Source organism: Branchiostoma floridae, chromosome 19, assembly GCF_000003815.2.
Source record: "Branchiostoma floridae strain S238N-H82 chromosome 19, Bfl_VNyyK, whole genome shotgun sequence".
NCBI lineage: Eukaryota > Metazoa > Chordata > Leptocardii > Amphioxiformes > Branchiostomatidae > Branchiostoma > Branchiostoma floridae.
The window spans coordinates 8,740,724-8,764,696 of NC_049997.1; the positions used below are offsets into that span (position 1 = coordinate 8,740,724).

The 23,973-nt window shown below is 40.1% G+C and overlaps 2 protein-coding genes across 2 annotated transcripts in view; both read left to right on the top strand.

Annotated features, from left to right (window-relative positions):
• Positions 1–7,570: 7,570 nt before the first annotated feature.
• Positions 7,571–14,605, top strand: LOC118406953. Its single transcript, XM_035807351.1, has 4 exons — positions 7,571–7,765; positions 8,029–8,741; positions 10,682–10,750; positions 11,191–14,605. Exons 2-4 carry the CDS (start codon positions 8,571–8,573, stop codon positions 13,780–13,782), a joined length of 2,832 nt encoding a protein of 943 aa, XP_035663244.1. The 5' UTR covers positions 7,571–7,765; positions 8,029–8,570; the 3' UTR covers positions 13,783–14,605.
• Positions 14,606–18,807: 4,202 nt separating this feature from the next.
• The window catches only part of LOC118407195, a 9,139-nt gene continuing 3,973 nt past the window's right edge, over positions 18,808–23,973 (top strand). Inside the window, exon 1 of the mRNA XM_035807618.1 lies at positions 18,808–19,058. The gene's annotated coding sequence lies outside the window, so the exon portion shown is untranslated. The remainder of the gene's footprint in view (positions 19,059–23,973) is intronic.

Here is a 23,973-nt window from a genome sequence, read left to right on the forward strand (position 1 = left end):
TATCGGGAGGGGGTGGCCTCCTCGTTGGGCTGTCTCTTGGGGCATGGTGAAAGGAAAAATGCCCCCCGCTTGTATATCCCCCCTCCGCCATAAAAAAACAACTTTCACCAAGACTCTAGAGATGCCGGTGAAGAAGGCTAGGGAGGGGGTACATTTTGGTAGTTTCAGCGATTATGGCCCCCTGGTCGATTTCAACTTGGAGATTAGCAAAAACAATTTCGGGCCCGAACCTTGCCCCAAAATAGCTCTGTAGCCGCAGAATGCCATACGGCCCACGTTGGGGTCCGTCCGAAAGTGGGAAAAAAAAACTGTCCGTAAACTACTCAAAGGGGCCCACTATTTCCAACTGTAATTGTAGTATTAGGAACAGAAAATGATGTTAATCCAAATTTACAAGTTCTGACCAAATACCATGCACACAGATATGAATTGACATCCAATGCTGTTATTGTAGCTTCAAGAACAGTAATTTAAATGAGATATGCAGTTTCTAAATCAAATATCATGCACTCAACATTTCAAATCTGTCATCGTTACATCAGGAACAGAAAATGATGTCAATGCAAATATACAAATTCTGACCAAATATCATGCACATAACATTTCAAAAACTGTCATCTTATCATCAGATGCAAAAAATTACGTGAATGCAAATATAGAAGTTTTATTGACCAAATATCATGCGCACAACATTTCAAAACTGTCATCATAGCATCAGCATAAAAATCATGTCAATGTAAATTTACAACTAAGCTCTGGCCAAATATCATGCACACAAGACTACATTCCAAGGTTGCTACAGACTGTTGTGACTTCGTAATTCTTAAATGTGTTTCTCTACTGCGGATGACGTATTGAGAAACCGATTGAACTCAGAAATTTCATTTAAACGTTTTAAATGTTTTGTAAAAAATGCTTTAATATGTATGGGAATTGTAATAATTTGTTAACGAGTAATATGTGTATATGTAAAAAATGGGTGTAATGTTTCCAGGATTGAAAATATAAAATCGTGACAAGTTCGTAATATTTTGATGAATCAGTAACGTAATGATGTAATTATTCGCAGTGATGAAGTATTTTTGTGAAAAAGAATATAAATGGATATCCAAGAAAACTGCTAGCGCAATGTGAAAACAAAACAATGTCCTTATCCACGAATATGCCTCAGCCGAGTGCCTTGTAGTGGAGGATCTTCATGACAGAAGTAGTGATTTTCCTACTGGTAAACACAGCTTTGCAATAATTGATAAAACGTTCAAACCTTAAGTTGAAGACTATGTCTAAGAAGTAAGCAGAAGATGTTCTTTTACTAGCACACAAGTCAACGATACGTTAACTAGCGTATCAAGTCTATCGTGGATTGGACGGGTTGTCTTCGGGGCAGTATGAGCTCTCCACCGCCCGAGTCAACTTTGGCACTCGGTAGTAGCTTACGTGGTTAGGGCAATTCACGCCGTAAGCTACTATCGACATCCAAATTTGATTGTGGGGGCGGAGAGCTTCTAGTGCTCCAAAGATAGCCCACCCAACCCACGATAGACTTGATACCAGGTTAACAATCAGTGATACGACAAGTATTCTTTGATGTATTGTGCATTGTTGCCATGCTTTGAAATATGATCAGATTTACACTTTGTGCCTGTAGGATTATTAGAGTTATGTGAAGTGGGTAGAGCGGTAATGGAGTTGTTCTACACTGTCTTCAGTGAGGTCGTCGTAAAAAAAAGATGCATGTATTTGCCACTGTATCTGTATTTGTAGCCAATTTGTGTATATTGAGTCAAAATGACCATATTTTTTGTGATATTTTGCTGTATTGCCATGTTTTGAGGTTGTACAGATCACCGATTATGTTATTGTGACAGCAGTGAAGTTTGGCTAGAATGAATAAGTTTAAAGACACTATCTTTAGGTCTAGACTACATATACGTGTCCCTGCTGAACAGAATCTCTAGATTATGTCTCCATATTTCACGGGAAAACACCCCTTTATTTCAGCTGTGAGACAATTTTGTACAATTGCTGATACAGACTGCATTCAAAGCACAACCTCTTGTAGAGAGCTTCATCAGACAATTACTGCACTGCTTTAACCGTTGATTTGGTGTTCACGCTTCGTCACGTTGATTAAAGCCTCTGTAGTGATGAAATAGTCATTTCTTTTTCTTTTCCCATTACCTGCAAGTTGTGAAGTGTCGTTGCAAAAGATCAAAGGAAATTGGAGGCGGCTGTAGAATGTAGATTTGAAATCAATAGTCTTGATGAAAGACCGAAAAGTTTTTCATCAAAAAAAGTCTCAGTTTGTAGTGATGAAACAGTCATTTCTTCTTTTTGTTGTAAAGTGAAAGATCAAACGAAACTGGAGGCGGCTGTACATTTGAAATTATTACTCCTGATGAAAGGCCGTAAAGTTACAGACCAAGGGCGATGCAAGGAGCGGTCCTTTGACGTCAGGAACGTTTTATGGATAGGTAAGAAGATGTGTAGAGCTTAAACAATAAATGCTGCGTTTCCCCTTCGCCACTGAAAAAAATGAGGCCGGTAGGTAGTGTTAGGTTATCAAAAAATTTTATAGGGCCTAGGAATATTTACGTGTTTCTTTTTCAATATACGATTCTGAAAAAAAGAGGAGGAAGTCTCTAGGGATCCTGTCTTTTGCGTTAGATTTTGTCCAAACTGATTCAGTAAATACATAATTTAACAATGTCAAACTGAAATGCATCGAGGCACTATATAGCTATGATACAGACATACTATTATTCAGGATTTCAACATAGCGGGAACCTAGATTTGTCGGGTGTGTTAACACTTTACCTGGTGCACCAGAAACGATTAGATCTAGAACACGTAGGAAGCGATTCTATAACGTTTCCATCATGACGCTCTGATCTCAGATAGAAAATTTTACGTCCATTTTCAGAAGTTTGCCTCCCCAAAGCGTAGAGTCGGCAGGTTTTTTTCTAGGGTCTGACTGAAGCACAACATTTGTTCTTGCCGACGATTAAGCACGGACACGAATGTAGAATGTAAACGGGCATCCAATGATGGGCAAAGTAGAATTCAATCTAGACCTACAGCATGAAGACTATCAGCTATCAATATCAATCAGCAACAGAACTTGTTCCTCTGACGCCTTCATTCATTGAAGCTCGCTTGACCAGAAAATAGATTCCTTGGACAGTGTAAATGATTTGAGAAGATAATTACAAGTGTGATTAACTTATCAATGCTGCTTTTAATTGTAATTGGCTTGGCAAGGGTGTGAGCAGAACGGAACACATAATACGACAACTCCATACTACTCCAAATTAGGGCTGGGTACCGTTACATAAAATTCAGGTCCAGGTCCGGTTCAGGTCCAAAGGATCAGGTCCAGGTCCGGACCTGAACCTGATTCAGTATGACTCATACCAATGGTCCATTTCTGTTTGGTGGAGTATTAGACTTACACTGGCGTTTTAAAATACTACAACGCTAACTGCACCTGTACGATTGACTGTAAACCTTGGTAATAAACTCTACTCTACTTCACTCTTGTCATTTTCTTCCAACTGCAAGCGCCAAAACGTGTGAATGCCTGATAAAATGATATGTTAATTTTCTAATCGGTCCAACATCCGGTCCTCCTAATTTTTTCAGGTTCGGTTTTTCTGGACCGGTCCAATAAGAAAAACTGGTTTTGTACCGGTACGCTGTACCGATACCCAGCCCTACTCCAAATATATCAAAATTTCTGAGCAAATGCAAATATTTCCCTCACAGCATTTCAGATAACCTGTGATAACACAATCTCTCGATGGCTTGGGTGGGAGGTGGCAACTGAAGGATCGGCCGCTAGGAGCGCGATTTCAAAGCATTAGCGCAAAACCCAAACAACGAATATGAAGATAAAAATGATCAATTGCAAAACAAAACATTTCCTTACTTGCATTGCCTACCCAGCTAATAGAAAACATAAAACCGTTATTGGGCCTATTTTCAGATGGTTCCTTCCAAATCGTCCCCCAATTATGGAGCCCTTTACTGTCAGCAATCAAACAGATCCCCTGCTATTTGTTCCCGACGGCCGGAGATGGAGTCTTGTTCATAAAACTTATCTGTTCGTGTCAGGGACCGTGGTAAGAATCGTTGATGCATGCTCGTGAAGATTGACCTTCCCGCTAGCTAGAGCTGAACCGAACTAGAGACCGTACGGATTAACTACGTGTACTTACTGCGAAAGCGTCTAAACATCACTTCATTAGGCCTGGGCCCCTCTTTACTAGCCAACGATCGCTAAAGGCGGTATCTCACTGCACTTGGGGCACCAGTGCGGCATTGCAGGGTTCGTACACTATGGCACTGTTGTGTTGTTTTCGCCGATATTTTAATGATTTAAATATTGAGTAATACGTAAGAGTATGACTTGGTAGACAACAAAATACACAAAACGTAAGAAAAATCGTTCTTTACCTTTAATTCGTTGAGTATTCTTTCGAACCCCGCAGTGCCGCACCGGTATCCTATGTGCAGTGAGATACTACCTTAAGCGACCGTTCAGCAAACAAAATCGGAACCGCGACCTTTCGTTTTATGATAGGCATTTGGTAAAATTATGATTTGAGAGGCCAAAGCACAAACATATAATATAAGACGTCCAAAATGAGTTCTTCATCTAAGAAACACAAAATTCTAGGTCACTCTGCGGGCGTGGCGACGTCTTAGCTTCTAGTGGAAAGAAGTTACAAATCACCATCAAACGGAATGCTGGAATTAAAACTTTCTTGTTGAAGTTTTACTGTCTACCAGGGGAGTCTTTGTGAGTGACATAATGACTTGTCAGTTGAACCGTAAAGCTTTCCAAGCTTTCTATCCATGACAAGAATCGTCAAATTGGCTGTGTACCGTCTTCTTAAGTGATTGTCGAGATCGTTAGCGAACATAAGAGACCTCTTGAGAGACATTCCTCTGCAACATCTGTGCGAATTCGCGTGACAAGCAGGCACACTTAAGTCTAATACAAAGATTGTAAAAGAAAAGTCTAAATTTACCTTGTGTCAGTACTGTATACTAAGCCATCCTACCAGTCTCCGGCTGCACCATTATCCTCCTAAAACAATGCTACTCTGCAATATTCAAAATAAATACACACCAATACGAAACAACAACAAACACAGGCCAAAAAAATACATTCGTTATCGCGGAATTAGATAGCCTGTTAAAGCGTGCCTACTGTATGTCAATAATTCTTGAGCTATGAGAAAATAAAGGACAATTGGAAGGGTCCAATTCCTTTTTAATACACATTGTAGATAAAGAATAAGTTCTTCATGTCTTTCAAGGGCGTCGTTTGGTTGCTGTTAACAAGAACAAGATAACTCAAGCTAACTTGAAAACGGTTTTCAGACTTACATTTCAAATTGGCCCCTAGATGAAATAATTACTGTTTCACTAAAAACATGGTTCTCAGAAACAGCGTAAATCAATTTTTATAGTGTATGAATTGCTTGCATATTGTAAAATTGTGTTATAAAACATATGACTTTTGTAAAAATGGGAAATTTAGAACCAAATGTTTAAACATCGAGACTTAACAGTACATCAACTGAGCAAAGCTAGGGTTTTCAGACTCCTGTTTGGAACATAAATTGACTGGATAGTACGTGGAAGTAATTAGCAAATTTGATGTATATCGGTAGGAGTCGCTTTTGATCGTCTTCTTTCTTTGCAATGTACGTAATGTGCACGTACGCACTAAGAGAGGGTCAGATATTCTAAATAAGTTCAAAACTTCAGCATTTAACACCTGACTCTTATCAACTCCCTTTCCCGGGACAAAAAGAGCATAGTCAAGCTCAAAATTTCGAACCAACGCCCTCCCCACCTTAAAAAAAACCCCAGCCCCGTTCGAAGACTACAACAGAGGCTAATGTGTGTGTGTGTGTGTGTATGTGTGTGCGTGTGTGTGAGTGTGTGTATGTGTGTGTGTGTGTGTGTGTGTGTCTGTGTGTGTGTGTGTGGCAGTGTGTGTGTGTGTGTGTGTGTGTGTGTGTGTCACTATGTGTGTGTCTATGTGTGTATGTGTGTGCCTGGCTGTCTGCTGGGGATAGCACTGTCTGGTAATTACATACGAGTACTAAGCCGTCTTTTGTTACAAAGCCTTTGTGCCATTTCTGGGAACTGCGCCGTTTCACCTGCTACAATTCAAACATACGGACACTTACGTACTCTCGCACACATACATACGTGTGGCAACTTCCTAAACGAGGCAAGGCATTGTACTTGGCTTGTCAGGCAACTTTTCAACTGAGAGTTCGTACCCGTGAAACACATGTACACCTGTTCTCTCTACTTAATACAATGTACAACGCAACAACCCGCGACCCCCATGGTTCTGACACGCTCCCAACATCGCTCCCGGGCACCGCATCTACACAACAAGGCCGCATTGGTCAGGGCTAGGAGAAATGCTGTGTTTCCGGTTAGTGAGCTGACCCGAGCAAATCCTGCCGACCTATAGCCTCCATAGCAGGCTTCGAGCGGTGTTAGCCTTTTTTTGATGGGGGAGGGGGGCTGTCTCACGAGGTGGGGCAAACTCCCTTCTACGGCAAACACCCTTTCCCAGCACAACATAACCTAGCTAACCTAGCCATAGCGGTATCGCGTTACAACGCCCCCTAATAAATTAAAAAAAAAACCTCGAAGTCTGCGACGGAGGCTACCGAGCCCAGCCTTCTATGACCGACTACAGGCAAGGGACGTGGAAGAGAACTTATCCCATATTCGGTCGGCATTTTGAATGGCACCGATCTGACATCTGAGGGACGAAAGTCAGAACAGAATTCCGGGCAGCCTTGCAAATTTTCCCTGTATCTTACACTATTCTTAACAGATCGAGGCTTTGAACATTAGTGTAAAAATGTATAGTAAGAATTGCACTTCTTTCTTTATAGGTTATTGACATAGATATTGTATATAATAATAACATAGATCTAACCCTTTATTTGGTTGATTGTATATTGACTGTTACCATGGCTAGCCATTGATGATAGCCTCCGTCTAGTTGGGTAGCCCTGGCTGCCCTGGCTGTATTTCTTACAGCCAAATTAATCAAATGAATACGATGTTGAAAATACATGACATTGTATACAATTTCACACCTCAGTTTTACATCATGAAACAGACGAGTGTTTATGGGAATTTTTTTCCACTGAAATTTTAAAAAAGAAGAGAGAGAATCCTTACCTTAATACGAACCGACCATGTTTTGTTAAGCCCCCTTTCCACTAGACGGCGCTCGCGATGCGCTCTCACTGCGACCTAAATAGGAAATGTGTAACCTTTGATTTCTTACTGGGTATATCATACAGCATGTGGAAGGGTGACTGGCAGGACAACAAAACACATAAATTCGGTTTTTTGTACAATTTGTTGCGCGATCTGTGAAATTCTAGGTCGCAGAGAGAGCGTGGCGAGAGCGCCGTCCTAGCAGACGGGATTGGAAACACAACAATAATTTCTGCAGGCCTCAGGTAATTATCGTACCTGCCAACCGCGCCTTCTGGTGTTTTCCCGCTGATTGATCTGACCTGTCTCCTGTGTGCACGCGGAGCGCTAATTGTTCGGCAAAAATCACGCCTGGAGCCAAACAAGGCCGCACCTTTCCGCTTACGTCGTGGGGAGATCAGACACAGTCAGCCGCCCACAGAAACACCTGCGTCCCGGTCCCTTCCGGAAGATTTCAAACTCTTGAAGTGACGATGGATCATACCATAAAACAGAGGTGATCTTTTATTACAACTTTCTATTGCCAAAACAGTACATTCGAAAGAGCCCCATGTCCGTTTTAAATCTCATTTGTTCGTATATCCTCCATAAGATAAGCCTTTGTTTTTCGAGCTGAATATTTATAAGAAGTACCTTTGCATGATAATCTCACGTGTAAAAATGTTTAATACTTAGAGATTGCTTTGAACAGTTCCCGGTTTAAATTGTCGTAGGGAATCGAACTCGCAAAGTTTAACCTTTTTTGTTCTCTGGTTACAGGGCTACGTCTAACAAAAACAGCCGCTAGCGAAAGAGGATGGTATGGGACTCAGTTGGATGACGAAACTATTTTCACAACAAAAGTTAAAACTTTCCCAAGGCCTGTACTAAAGACAACCTCTGTGAAGATGTGAAGAAGTTAAACTACGTGAAGATACCAGGGATTATACCGGATAAGGCATGGCCTTAAAACGACAGGGGCTTAGTCACAGGAAACATTAAGCTGGGGGACGCAGGTGTAACTGACAGAGTTTTCAGGACGAACTGTGAATAGTGCGGTTGCTCATCGTCGGAAATGGCCGTTTAACACTTTACAGGATGTACTGACTGTGTAACAGTGTTGTGAGTTGCCGGTGGTCTGTGTTTTGATGCTGTTTCAAACGAGAACTACCGTCGAATCGCCTGTAAAAGTACTTATTAGTAGGACAATGGACCTGGCTATTTAGTGCAGAGAAAATTGAGGCCAGCTAACTACAGAAGTCTGCTGCTTTTAACTCCCACTGGGCTGTTTACATGTAGTACAACTCTAACAAAACACCAAGATGGCGAAGTGTTGTTCAAACTGTTGGTACGATCGTGCGTGTTGGTTTTTCGGACTTTTCACGTCTATCTTCGGCGGGATCTCGGTTTTCTTCGGGATCGGAGCCCTCATGTACTGGAACAACCACGACTTGATCGACGAGTTTGCTATCCCGATCTGGGTCGGCGTTTTTGTAAGTATTTCTTTCTAGAATGTATTCTTAGCTCTGTTCAGACCCTTATAGTTCCTAGTTGAACATCGGGCACCAAATTTCCTTGATGTTTTTGTAGCAGAGTATATATATTTTACTGAGAGGGCTTTCTAACACTTCCACATTACCATACTCTATCGAGCTAGAGGCACCTCCTTGAACACGGGACCTCCATTTTACGTTCCTCACGAAAGACGGACATAGCCAAAACGTGATGCCCTTCCCAAGATTGAACCAGTTACTAATTTCATGCAGTTTTTACTTATGTTAACATCTATTCTATGTTCCAACGTAAACAGACCCTCAGAAGATCCATATAGTCTAGCGTACAACCAAATTTCTTGACAGTCCACCACCGGACATACCTACGGCCCCAACTCTATCGCCTTGAACTTTTCATAAACAGATAAAGAACCAAACAAATAAACGAGCTAACTAACGAACGAAGAAAGAGACAAAAGAGATATTCAATTTGATTTGAGTTTTTGTTGGATGTAAAGTGTACAGCAGGATGTGGTGCTGTAGTGTTATTCATTTACAGATATGTCGGAAGCAATTTAGTCAAACTTTCAAGAACAAGTTTGGAAAGTTAAGAAGAGTCTGAAGTACAGTAGACTCTATGGTATGGTCACAAACTGTTAACAGAGCACTGTAGTCGGCACAGACAGCCATGTGGCTTGTTAAATATGCTAATCACAGGCTTTCAAACGTCCGGAATATGTGAGTCATCTTGACAATTTTATGCACTGGTGGGTGACCCAAAAATTGCAAACAGACGCCCCCAAAACCTTTCATACTCGTAAAAAACACCAAACCATGCACTACGACATGTTAATCTATCTACATCTGTGGCATTTGTATAGGTTTAACATTTCTTAGTTGTGTGCACTTCTGTTGTCATTGTTTTGTTCAATCTGTTGTCTTCATTTTCGTTGCCACCTCAAATATGTAACAAACCATTTTGCATTGCCTCTGGCGACTGAATATGTGACATGGTTGTCGGGTATATTTCCGCAAGGTGGAAAGACAAGAAATCTGGCTGTACAAATCGCAGTTGGTAAATGCCCATTTTTCGCTATAACGTTTTCTCTTTTTTCTCTTGTTAATTTGTAAGTCTTTCGTTTCATAATTCAAACGAAATCATCCGTGATTATCATCGGACTATTCCTATTTGAATAGCCTCGAGCCTACAAGGGTCACTCAGGCGACTGACCTCATTTGAAATCTAACAATCAAAATATAAATGATGCACCTTATTTTTATCCGAACACAAAAACATTCCTACATACAAAACTACATCTTCAGTGTAAAAGAATATTCTTTACGGTAGAGTTGAGTTTATGTGATATTTAGTGTTGCACTTATTAACACAAACATCGCGGATATATATCGGGGTATTCAAGCCCAATTCATCGGTGTGGAAGATTCACTTGTCCAACCGGATAGTTTGGCCTCAGGTTGGTTTATTGTGGTCATAATTGCCATGGGTGTGACACAAAAACTGACCACTAGGCCGTTTGTAGTGGTCAGTTTTGTTTCGTAAGCAACGCCTAATCTTCTTCATGAATGACCAATACGTTTGCTGGTAATCGTAAACAATCTTCCATTTTGTTAAAAAGTTGTGCACGAGATAAGATGCAGGTGCATACTGCAGTTGATCCAATTCCCAACAGAGGGCGCACTTTTCAATGACAAGTTTTTTTACCCACCTTGAGTTGACGATTAAAAAAGGCGTTGGATCTTGTCCAGTTTTCATAAGCCTACTCTTCAAACAAATCGTAGCCGTAACCTATCAATAACAATATTGGATAACCTTAACTCCAATATTTTAAGGTATGAATACTTGGATATGATAGATTTTGTATCTAATGAAAACTTATGGAATAGATCAGATGTACTAACCACGATGTTTGTTTCCACAGTTGATCTGCATCGGTGGGCTGGTTATGGCGAATAACAAATGCAGAAGATGGGAAGACATCAACAAAGAGGTACATTCATCAATTTGCTTGTTTTTATCTTTCTTTGGCTGTGTACTTAGCAACCTCTCAAATGTTCATGAATTTAAAGATTGATATTATTAGGTTATTCGTTTGTAGTCATAAACGTTGATGAAGGACATAGATAACAGCATTGCAGTAATGAAGACGATATGACTATTTCATTGATAATAGGTTTGTTCGTAATGTCGAGCATTACTGTATTAATTTATTACTAACAAATATGTTGTTGTAAAGAATATTGGAAAAGAGATTTATTGATACATTTGTGGATAATTTTAGCCCTTCTAAACGATATTCCGAATAAAGACACTAGTGACAACGCCAAATTGATAAAAAGACCAGCATGATTATACAACAGCCATAATACTAATCCTATCACCGGACTTCAGGAAAGTGTTTGATGTGTGTTTTTCTGTGTGTGATTCTAGTACTTGGAGGAACTTGAACTAAAACTCATATCGGAAGAAGAGCCGAAGCCTGTCAAGAGGATGGAAAGTTTCACTCGACTCTTCAAATCCAGGTCCAGGTTGTCTATCCGTAGCGACGTTGGAAAGGGTAAAGCTTCTCAGTCAGTCAACCAAGTCTCTGAGAAACAGATCTTCGAGAGACTAGACTTGTTGCGCAAGGAGAGGGAAAATGAAGCCGCTAGTCGACAAGGTTCTCCTAAATCTAAGTCCCGACACGATAAAATCAGACGACAGGCTAAATACGAGTTGTTGAACGAGTTGGGGGACCAACCGTTACACCTGAGTTCGTCTTGGTACTCCGATCTTAACTGTTTAACGGATGAAGATATGAACAAGTGTCAAGATAACATGAGGAATAAAAGGTTTAAGCCAATTCCCGATCATATCAATCACGATAGAAACGACAATGGAAATGAACAGCTTGGAAATGAACATTGGTCACCAGATGATCGCTCAAGTAAAAGGCAGGAAAGAGACAGAAGACGAGGTGAAAAGGGTAACAGAAGACACCGTGATACAGGCAAAGTTGATGAGTTTGAGATGCTAGCAATGGGACAATACAGCGAATCAGCTCATTCGACCCACAAATCAAAACAAAGAAGAAGCCTACAGAAAAGAAAGCAGGGAGCAGACATTGAGCAAGAGGAGCGGTACGGGGATAATGAAATCCCTATAGAGACTGTTTCACGTAGAGCTGAGAGGAGACCAGAGTATAGGAGGTCATTCTCGGAAGGTTATCGTGAAACTGGTAGCATTTCCGACTTCAACGATGAGAACATGATTGAGAAGAGGCTCCATGATAAAAGAAACTCTACAGCATCATTGGGGACCGGTGTTGTTCAACATCACACGTCAGGCAACTTTCTAGAGGTGCCTGGAGTAAGACGAAAGAAGCGGGAAAAGGATCTGTCTACAGATGTGTGGCAACAAGATTCTAGAAGTCTCCCTGGAACTCCCGAAGGAAGGCGAAAGGCAGTTCGGGAAGAGACAGACATTCCTCTGTACACAAAAAGTCTTCCTGGGACGCCAGAGAGAAGAAGGCGCATCCCCAATCCGTTAGGCTATCACGACCGTTTGGACTCTACCACGATTAACTTCTACCAAAAGTCAAGTCGGATCGGAGAAGTCAAGCGGAAATCCCCGAGTCAAAGATCGGTGAACAGCATGGCGGAGTATCAGAAGCGATCGCTCGATAAGTTTATGATTCCTGCGTTTATGGAACAGCAGCAAGGTATCACGACCGAGCCTGACTACTACACCACAACAAGCTTGGACAGGAAGCAGCAAAGAGCTCGGCACAGGTCACAGCCTTTGGCAATGTCAGAAAATCATGGTAGCAGCATTGACTGTATGGATGGCAGTAGGCGACGGTCTATCCCTGGCATCATCATCTCACAGGACGCACTCGATGGGCATTTAAACCCCGACGACTCTATCCAAAACATGAATGGATCACAGCAATTTGCTTCTCCCAATACTTACAGGCGAATGTCTGTACGACCAAAAGTGTCGACCCGCGCTGACTACATATCATTAGGTTTATCAACTCCTACTTCGAGGTCGCCTAAACAGTCTCCTGCTCAAAGACGTAGGAAGACTGAACCAGCGCTGGCAGGACTCGAGTCCTTAAAAACTTACAGGGATTCCCTCGAGGCAGATGGATACACCAGTGCGGAGTTAGAGGCAGACATCTATGACCACATGGTAAGAGAAAGGATGAGAAAGTTCAAGGGAAACATCACAGAGCCCAAAGTAATTTTCCCGACCCGCAAACGCCATCGCACTGCACCAGCGCCGGTGTCGCCTGCAACACGCAGGAGGTATTTAGATGACATGCACCAGTCTCCTTTCTTTGGTCTACAGGATGAAGACGATGACATGAATGATGCGCATGCCTACAGCAAGTTCGGCTCGAGGAAACAGAGCCTTCCACCATATTTGGACCGAAGGCAGCGAAGAACGTCGGGAAAACACCGAAAACCAAGCATTCCATATCTCGAATCGTACTCTTCTGAATCAGAGGAAGGGGAAGAGGCAAGCCTGCTTGGCTCGAGAGTTACGCTGAATTCTCGCGGCGGCAAGAACTCCCGCACAGTCTCTCCAACGGGCTCTCTGGAGGGTATCCTGAGGAGAACCGGTTCTCCACCGGAATTCAAGATGGCGGCGCGCAATAAGAAAGCAAAGCATCACGGGAGACATTTCGAAGGCGGAATGATCATGTCCGAACCCCGTAAGAAGAAGGTTCGTTCTCCAAAGTTAGTGTCAGACATGTATGAGACGTCTGGGCAAGAAAACAGCGCGACAGAAAGCGAAACGTTCCCGCCAACAACATGGGAGACAGAGTATTCAACAGGGAAAAAGAACAACGACCTCCCGAAGAGCGTTTACTCGGAAGAAGACGAAATAAGGCTTCTCTACAACTCAAATAATGAAGATGCCCCGTATGTGAAAAACAATGACGGGAAAGTGGGCAACTCGCGGGCGCACGTGCTTCTGAATGATGACAAGGAAGGTGTGATGGTAGTCGTGGTGAAGAAGAGAGACACTTTATAGTTGACTTAAGTTGTGAAAGGAAGGGGGTTATAAGTTGGACTGTACAAAATTGCGTTAGGTTATCTGTCACCAAATTTTTACCAAATTGTGAATGTTTGAACATTGAAAAATAAATAGAAAAAAGCAAATTGCAAATAGATTGCAATTTTCTAGCGCAATTTTGCTCAGTCCAGTGATATAACGAGTCGTAAATGTACCTAATTGTATATACCATAAGGGAAAGGGGACAAATTGCAATAGCTGTCATTGCACAATTATTGCTGTTGTGATAATCGAAGGATGAATTTTAGGGCAGGGTAATAGTATTGGACTATTACTACCTCATATACAGACCTTATACTATGTATTGGTCTCAAAGTGATTTAAACTTTAAGTTAGTTATGTTGTCAGTCTGTTCAAAGACTGTATATTGATGTGTATAAAATCCTTGGTCAGTTTTGTTACTAGACTGCTCTTCACTATGATGTTGATTTCTTTTATATTTTCTCGATAGATAAACCTGGGATGGTAATGATTTTCTCACAATCTAGAGTTGTGTTTGATTATTTATTATTTTTCAGCACAAGTATATTTATGGTGCCTTATTCAATGAGGGCAATTGTATCAACGATTTAGATTTCAAGTGACAGTAATAAACTGGTCTTAAGTAGGGATCACAGCCTAATTTAAGACTACTTAATCTTTTTTTAAATGCTTTTATTGCATTTAACTTCTCCTTACCACAAACTATGTGTCTTCCGGGACAACACATAATGTGGTTATGATATTCAATGATGGTATAGTTGTTTATTCTTCATCTCAGTAAAAAGGTTATTCGTTTTCATAAGGTGTCCACGACTAGTTCATATTCTTTATTTTTTTTGTCTTGGTCAGAAATATGGCATAGTTCATATTTTTTATAATTTTTTTGGCTTGGTCAGAAATATGGCATTGGCATCTATTAATGGATAGCTCGAAAAAAACTCCATCAACTCTGGCATTCCCTCTGTGTAATATGGATGAAAGCTCAGTGTGCAATGATCTCGCACTAACCAGTTCTAAATTTATAATCACTGAGCTTCTACCGACTAGAACTGCAGTACTTTTCAGTTCCACTGTGGGGCGCTTACACGCCTTTATCGTGGTGTATGCATCAAAGGAACGATCATCTATCAAACGTACTGATTGAACCTGTAAACTTTCGCGGAAAAAAGAAATTCTGCTAAGAGTAAGATGACTTCGATGAATGTACGCAATTGCGCAGAGACTTCTCTTGAGTTACTCTCCCCTGACCCGGTGAAGACCCTACTATTCTGAGCACTTCAAGCGGTTAACCTGTCAAACAAAACACCATCTCGTCCAACGAGATCGTTACGCACTCTTCACCAGGTGCTTTTAACCGTTGACCTCCAGGTGTTCGCTAAGGCATCATTTATCATTTCGTAACGGTTAAGTTGTGAACAGAGCTTTCTTTGCAGAATCAAGAAAATAGTCTTACTTACGACAGGTTTAAGAAAATTGATAGTCATCTTTGGAAAGGTCGCATAGGCCATTCCTTGAAGGGGCGTGCTTGAATAGTGACAGTGTCGCTATGTGATGGCATTAAGTCCCGATTGTGTGAAAAGACTATCTTTAAAACAAGTGCTTTAAAAAAGCTGGCATTTTTCCAATGTTTGCGTGTGTACACGTTTTTTTTCTAGTTATTGGAATGTGCTGAAACTATTGTTTATATTAAATGGATGTAAAAAGGAAACAAGAACAATTTAAAATCACCCTCCCCTGGACTCGATCCCGGACCGTAGCTCTGCAAATCAGGCTGACGTCAGAGGTATTTGTGTAGTGACCCCTGAACCCGGAAGTCACTTCTCTGCATCATAGCGCACTTTTCAGAAAATGATATCTCAGCAATCGTATACCCCTGCTTTAACATTTTTACATTGTCACGGTCTCCATAGTACATACTACAAATCTGGTAAGTTAGAAGGTCCAGTTCTTTTTCGATAATACAGGGCGATCAATGAAAAATCGTGGAATTTCCATTTTCGCACTGGAAATCCTACTAATGTCATAGGGTTTCCAGTCGAAATTGTTTTGTACCCAGGGGAATCAGAACATTTGTGTTCCCTAATAGAGGGTCTTGATTTATGAAAAATAAAAGTTACAGAACAAAAATCGGACCTTCCGTTCCAGAGATATGGCCCTTTAAAGTTGCTGGGCCATGGGCGGTGTCCGCAGGTGTGGCGCCAGGTGTGAAAATCGCATTTCTAATTAGCAATAATTAAGAAAGTAAAAACATTGTGCCACTCAAAAGTTCTTTTCTGCACAGTCCAAGTAGTATTTTGTAGCAATCAAGTAAAGATAAGATGTTTATTTGCCTTTTTCTTTCACTACAGGTGAGGTCAACCTGCTGAAAATTAAGTTTTTTCAGCATGGCACATGCACAGCTGGAAAAGTGGCCAATTATTTCCAGATGACCCCTTTTTGAAGAGCGATAATCAATAAACTGTTCATCCTATAACTAAGATATTTCAGATATTGGAAATATGTAGTAGATTCTCTTAACACAGTTTATTGCAGACATTCTAGAGACATGGTTACGAGATTATGTGTAATCAAAAATACTAATTTTTAACATATCTCAAAAGGTCAAAGGTCATCGGCACCTGTCACTTATATAAGTCCACATAAAAAATCAACATTCTTCTCTATCTCAGTGACAAGTATCACATGTTTAATATAACAGAATAGAAATAGTTTAGATAATTTCCACATCAATTATGCAAATTAGCTTCTGATTTGCATAATTAATATTTAATTACATGAAGCATCACTTAATCTATCTACATACCAATAATCATGATGATCCGTCAACCCCTTCTTGAGTTATTCCCTTTCACAGTCTGACCATAAGCATTGAATATCAGCATACCTTACTACTAAAGGGTTTTGGCTAATTCTAAATTTGTTATCAAAACTATCACATTTCACCAGGAAATACTACTTTTACGACATCTAATGACCAAAAGTATATAAAAATATTACCTATGAACCATGACCACCTGACTTTGTAACTGGTTTATTCAAGTTTATTGAACAATTGATAATTCTTTGACATTACAACATATGTTTGAAAAGACTTGGTAGCTCCTCTTCTAAGCTGCACAGCTTTGAATGGTTGATACATTGTAATTCTCCCTCTGTGCCATCTCAATTTCTTCTATGATGTTGCAGGTGCTATTCCCAATGCAGCATCTTGCAAATCTGAAAACTTTTAACATTGGAAATATCAGCAAAAACCTCTATGCCCTTGATATCACATTCAATAACAAACACAACTTGCTATGTTATTGATTTTTTGGATCTTACAAGGTAAAAATTGAACTTCAGTGGTGATCATCTCAACGTAAATATGCTCACGTTGGACACATTTACAAATGATGTTTCCTTTCATGAAGTTGGTGACAAAGAAAACAAAAGTTTTGCGTCTCAAACCTGAAACAAACGTGTCCGAACATACAATGTATCTACACTTATAAAGGCTATCTGTATACAATTAATGAATATCAATACGCTAATTATTTACATGGAAACGAGAATATTTTGATAATTATGGACCCGCCTAACTAAATTTATATGCAGGGTCCTACGGCCGTAACTCACGGCCCGGACTCGGCACACCACACGGAGCGAGTAGCACATGTTGAACATTCACATCGCTAACTCACAACAAACCTACACATGTTATACATCATTTTAAAGCTTAGAAACCGCTTGTTACACACATGGATGCAACTTTTTGAAAAAATAAGACATCAATGGTGAAAAATGCCATCTAAATTTGCAAACTGGAGGTAAACCACCTTAAAATTGCGGTACAAGAAAGTTTCACGTACCAAATTGTAGCTTGTTTTCTTGTCTATCCAAACCTACCATATATGGGTTGCTTCCAAATAAGGCTGAGATGCAAATCAGGCTGACGCAACGCCATGCCCGCAGAGCGCTCGAACAGGTAAACGCGGAAGTGACTTTCCCGTCTCGCGAGGCATTTTCCCGAAGGCCATATCTCAACAATCTTTTATCCCCTGCTTAAAATTTTTACATTGCCAGGGCCTCCATACTACATAGTACAATTCTGGTAAGTTTGAAGTTCTAGGCCTTTCTCAATTTTACACGGCGATCAATCGAAAATCGCTACACGCACGGAAAACACCACCGCCGCACGCATGAATATTAACTAAGTCGCAAAGGAATCTGGGACAGGCTATATGTAACTGTTATATATATATACACGATTTATTTGGAAAACATTTCATTTTTATGAATTGGTAATACAACGTTAAAATGTAAGAGCAATAATTTGATTATATGCTGCATCAATCTTAGGAATATCATACTTCATTCATTTAATCTAATCAAATATTAGGCCCCATTACGGACCACAGACAATGACTCACGACAGAGCTTTTAACTTGTATACAAATGCATTGCAGATTTTGAACAGGTCCGTTCATCTCAACATCACAATATCACAACATCACTCCATCACTCCATCACAACGGCAACTATTCTGGTCTCAGGGCATTTTGCCGCGAAGGCGGCAAAATGCAAAAATCAAACTTGGAAGATAAAATCTTGTCTGGCGCATCCAAAATAGACCTGCTGTAGATGTACGTACGTTTGGCTTGCTAATTTCATGGTCTAATGAACTGTCTTCACCTGAATGTCTGTCTTCTTCTCGATTTAGTGTTGAAATATTCAAACACGTTGGCAAGACTATATAGTATGTTGCTTTTTTCTATTTTCGTACTCGCCTATCTATTGTATCTTTATAGGAAAGGAGTGCTTTTGTGAGACTGAAAATGCGTGTTTTACTGTGTAAACGATATGCTAATCATCACAAACCACTGACTGATTCACCAAATCAAGACTATACGACCGTGAATGACCTTACAGGACCTGACAACATCGCTTCTGATTGGCCATTCACTCTGCCCTTTGACCTTAACGATCAAAATTTGTGTGGCAAATTTAACTGGATAATCTTCTTTGTTCGATGCTGTGCCACCTTTTATAGGGGACTGACTCGGGCAAAGTTCTTGTTCCTGTGAGGTAAAGCCTGTGCCTAAGAACAACATTCTCAATTCGTGAGTTGTTTTAATTTGATCGCCATGTTAGTAACTCCATAGTTAGTGACAACAGTCTAGGTGGGAAGAAGACAATGCAGTGCATTTGTTCATCCATGTGCACTTCGGAATTTAAATCTACTCCCCGGACAACCCTTTGGTTAACATTTCAAGGTTGGTGCACTTTGTATTTTATCTTCTTTTACGAATAGGACTCCCACAGAGCACTGTACCATACTTTGAGGACTTTGATAAGTTTTTGAAAACTTTTCCTTACGTTTTACTGAACTAGTATTGTAGTCACGTAGCCAACTTGGCCGAGGGAGGTGAAACGCTACCAGCCGCCATTTTAAAACTATCACTAAGTGGCCACGTTAAGTACTCCAAAGTTTGTTGCTATGACGATAGCAAGAGTTGTATAAGAGCTAAATACGAGAAAATCACACCACTGGCAGCGTAAGATATATAGTCAAAATAACTCTGTATCTGACAGAACCATATTGCTTAGGGACAAGGATACAGGAACTGTAGTGAACTCAGGTCACCTTGACTGAGAGCACCAAAGACACGTCACGAAGCTTAGAGGATTTGTGGCGTACTTTAACACATACAGAACCCTGATACAGGGATTTTAAGCAATGAATCCGCAATGCACGGCGCCACTGAACATTCTTACGGCTTAATCGACTGAAGGAAGTCTCGTAGGCGACCTTGTAGACTGTCAATCCTCTGCTAAAAGAACAGATTGTGTACCGACTGAAGATATGACACACGAGTAGCAGTGATCTCGGTTGACGTAAGTGTTGTGATGGTAGCTTTGAGTTAAACTTTCAAGCATGAAAGCACTTGAAATCAGCGTTAAGTATTACATTTTCCTGTGAATAATTATATGCCTTTAGGTTCAAGGCTAGTCTGTGATGCTCTAATCAACTTCTCTCAGTATGAACTTTTTGTGTAGCTCACTTTGAACAATATTTCAACTCGTGATAAAACGATACGACTTTCGCCGCCATGTTTTTTTGTAGTTGAAGGTCAGTCATATTTAAGCTCTTGATGAAACGATAAAAGCTATGAAGCCGCCATGTTGTCTCTTTGTTTGGGAGATTTGAGATAAACTTTCCAGCCATGAGAAACCCTTAAAATGAGCCTTGCATAACTTTTCCTGTGAACAATTAGATGTCTTCAGGTTCCAGGATAATCTATGATACTCTAATCAACTCTTCTTAGTATAAAAATCCTGTGTCACTTTGAACAATCTTTCAACTCATGATTATGCGATACGACTTTTGCCGCCATTGTTTGTTGTACTTGACGGTCAACATTAGTCGAGCTTCTGATGAAACGATAAGAGTGATCAGTAAAGCCGCCATGTTGTCTCTTTGTTTTGTGGCTTTGAGCTTTCCAGCCATGACATACCCTTGAAATGAGCCTTGCATAACTTTTCCTGTGAATAATTAGATGTCTTCAGGTTCAATGCTAGCCTGTTATACTCTAATCAACTCTTCTTAGTACAAAATCCTTGTGTGTAGTTCACTTTGAACAATCTTTCAACTCATGATTATGCGATACGACTTTCGCCGCCATGTTTTTTGTTGTACTTGACGGTCAACAATTAAGTCGAGCTTCTGATCAAACGATAAGAGTGCTAAAGCCGCCATGTTGTCTTTTTGTTTTGGAGCTTTGAGCTTTCCAGCCATGAGATACCCTTGAAATGAGCCTTGCATAACATTTCCTGTGAACAATTAGATGCCTTCAGGTTCAATGTTAGCCTGTTATACTCTAATCAACTCTTCTTAGTAGAAAATCCTTGTGTGTGATTCACTTTGAACAATCTTTCAACTCATGATTATGCGATACGACTTTCGCCGCCATGTTTTTTGTTGTACTTGACGGTCAACAATTAAGTCGAGCTTCTGATCAAACGATAAGAGTGCTAAAGCCGCCATGTTGTCTTTTTGTTTTGGAGCTTTGAGCTTTCCAGCCATGAGATACCCTTGAAATGAGCCTTGCATAACATTTCCTGTGAACAATTAGATGCCTTCAGGTTCAATGTTAGCCTGTTATACTCTAATCAACTCTTCTTAGTAGAAAATCCTTGTGTGTGATTCACTTTGAACAATCTTTCAACTCATGGTAAAACGGTACGACTTTCGCCGCCATGTTTTTTGTTGTACTTGAAGGTCAACAATAGTCAACTTCTGATGAAAAGATAAGAGTGATAAAGCCGCCATGTTGTCTCTTTGTTTTTGGAGCTTTGAGCTTTCCAGCCATGACAATATTACCCTTGAAATGAGCGTTGCATAACTTTTCCTGGAACAATTAGATGTCGCCAGATTCAAGGCTATTCTGTTATGCTCTAATCAACTTCTCTTTTGGCATTTACTTGTGTCTAGTTCACTGTGAACAGTCTGTAGTTCACTGTGAACAGTCTGCCACAATACAACTTCCGCCGCCATTTTTTTGTACTTGAAGGTCAACAATAGTCCTGATGAAACGATAAGAGTGATAAATCCGCCATATTGTTTCTTTGTTCGGGACTGCCGGGACTAAAACTTTTACAGCAGAGAGTTAACTTCACAAGGTCAGTATGGGGAAGCATTACGTACGAGTATTGAGCTTAGATATCATGTTATTACAGAAAGGATCAACAAAGAATAGTCTGTGTTATGAAAATATCTAAAGTTGTGCCTTTCCAACCTGAATCACAAAACACGTAGTAGAGATAGTAAAGGAAGATATGAATCAAGGCAGTGACTATTCTCTTTGTGATATTTATTTGTATCTGAAAGGACTATAGATATGGTATCAAAGCCATAACTTTCAGGTTATCAAGGAATATTCCGATCATAATAAATGTTGTATCGTACAGTAAGAGTCGATAACCATTAGCACAATGCTCTCAGGGTTTTTGAACATACTGAATAGCCAAACGTAAAAACACACAAGACTGCATGTGACCTTTTAAGAAACATTGGACTTCTTTTTAGTTAAACAGTTCAAATATCTTGATTTGAAGTGGATAATTGGGACAAAGTAACATTTAACGACCTTTACTGAGTAATCACTTACAAATTATCACAAAAAGTGTCCTTGAGCAACCTTAATTGTCCACTGATTTAAAAGCACAGCATGTTAAGGGCACGTGTTTGACAAATTGTCCTAATTTGTAATATATAGTCTTGCCTTGTCCCTGAATAATAGAAACAGTATCAAAACAATTGTCAACAGTGAATACTTTTGTGCATAGAACCTGACTGAGAAAAAGAGAAAAAAAGGCAGAGAGAGAAGCCAAAAAGAGGAAGGAAACGCACCTCGGGTATGGGTGGTATTACCAGATCAACTTGTCCTTACATTAAAGATAATATTGCTACAACTTTTGTTATTTATTCTCGCGGCATCTCAATATGGATTGGTAGCCCTACTACTTTTGAAAGTTGATTTACAAGGGGGTTCACCATACATGACAAGACAAAACGTGTTACATTCAGTCAAAGTTAAGACACCAGTGGACAACATACAGTACATAACAAGCGTGAGATTCAAAATCATTGTCCATCTAATTTCACCAAGGAGCGTTTATCAGATAAAATCTATTTGATTCATACATTGAATGGGACTGTGATTTATAACTGGCCGTTTTGGTGATATAAACAGTTGTTTTTGCAGAAAAAGACATATTATTGTAAAGATTAAAACATGGCTACATTTTCAAATTGCATGTACAGTTATTTAGAACTTGTTGAAATTTGAACAACTATCCATAGGCTACAACATGTCTTACAATGACTGACTACTGGTTAAAGCAGATACACCATTTTCAAATTGTATGCACAGATTTCCATTCATTAACTATTTTGAACGTAGCTCATTTTATTCAATACATTCCAATGGCAAAATGTTGAAATATGAACAACTATCCATGGGCTACAAAATGTCTTCCAATGACTGGCTCCTGATTGTAGCAGGTACACCACTTTGCTGGGTCATCAAAGTGACTGCAGTTTCAAATTGTATTTGCACATGTACAACTTTCCATTCAGTAGAACGTAGCTTATTTACATAAATTCCTATGACCAAATGTTGAAATATGAACAACTATCCATAGGCTACAAAATGTCTTACAATGACTGAGTCCTGACTGTGGAAGGTACACCACTTTGCTGGGTCATCGTGCCCCTTTGAGGGCCAAAGTTCGTGTCCCAAGGCTGTACGCCATGTTAATAACAGCCAGGGGCTGACATGTAACATGTATAGAGGTGTTGTGACTGACAAGGTTGTGGTCCGGGGTTGCCCCACTTGACACTTAGTGATCGATTATTAGCCTACTGACAGTACAATACACCTTGGAGTGACACACATCTGTACTTTCTTTAGCTGACCTTCGTATACATGGCACGTGCATGTATTATTTTTCTACCAACAATCATCACCAAGGACACTGGATTTGCTAACACCTACTGAAGATATGACGTTATTACACTGTAGTATGTATGAGGTATACGACAGACAGTAAGGGGCTCCAAAAAAGCGTTGTGAATAAACCTTTACGACTGAATATACGACTTAAATGATGTTGTTAATGAGATATTAACATACATCGCTTACCGATTTTTTCAACACTGATTTGTTTACCTTTTTTTTACACGCCTACTATTAGTGACGTTGACATGTATGAAAAAAATGCATATAGTACTACGTTTGTAACATAGTACGAAACTCAATACCGGTACAGTATCTCACTAACTTCCTAATTATTAGATACCTTAGTGTGACGTAAAACAAAGAACGGGTAGTGTACCTTTCTTCTAAAGCATTTTGTTCAGTTGGATGTGGCACATTAAACACCAGTATGACTTACTTTTGCCGTGGAACCAAGATGGCAGCTGTGTCACCGGAATGTTGTCTAACAACTATTTTAGGTCATAGGTCATCTGGGATTAGACGAGAAATGACAAAAAAGCCGGGGTGGGGGGGGGGGGGGTACAAATCAAGCTAACACAAACATTTAACTTTAGGAGAAAGACTGGGATGTATTGTATTATATCGGGAAGTACAGGAAAAGTAACACCCCTGTAAAATGTTTTCCCAA

Coding starts and splice junctions, on each gene's coding strand:
- LOC118406953 (XM_035807351.1), top strand. CDS start 8,571: ATGGCGAAGTGTTGTTCAAACTGTTGGTACGATCGTGCGTGTTGGTTT. Junction 8,742..10,681: donor CGATCTGGGTCGGCGTTTTT/GTAAGTATTTCT, acceptor TTGTTTCCACAG/TTGATCTGCATCGGTGGGCT. Junction 10,751..11,190: donor GGGAAGACATCAACAAAGAG/GTACATTCATCA, acceptor GTGTGATTCTAG/TACTTGGAGGAACTTGAACT.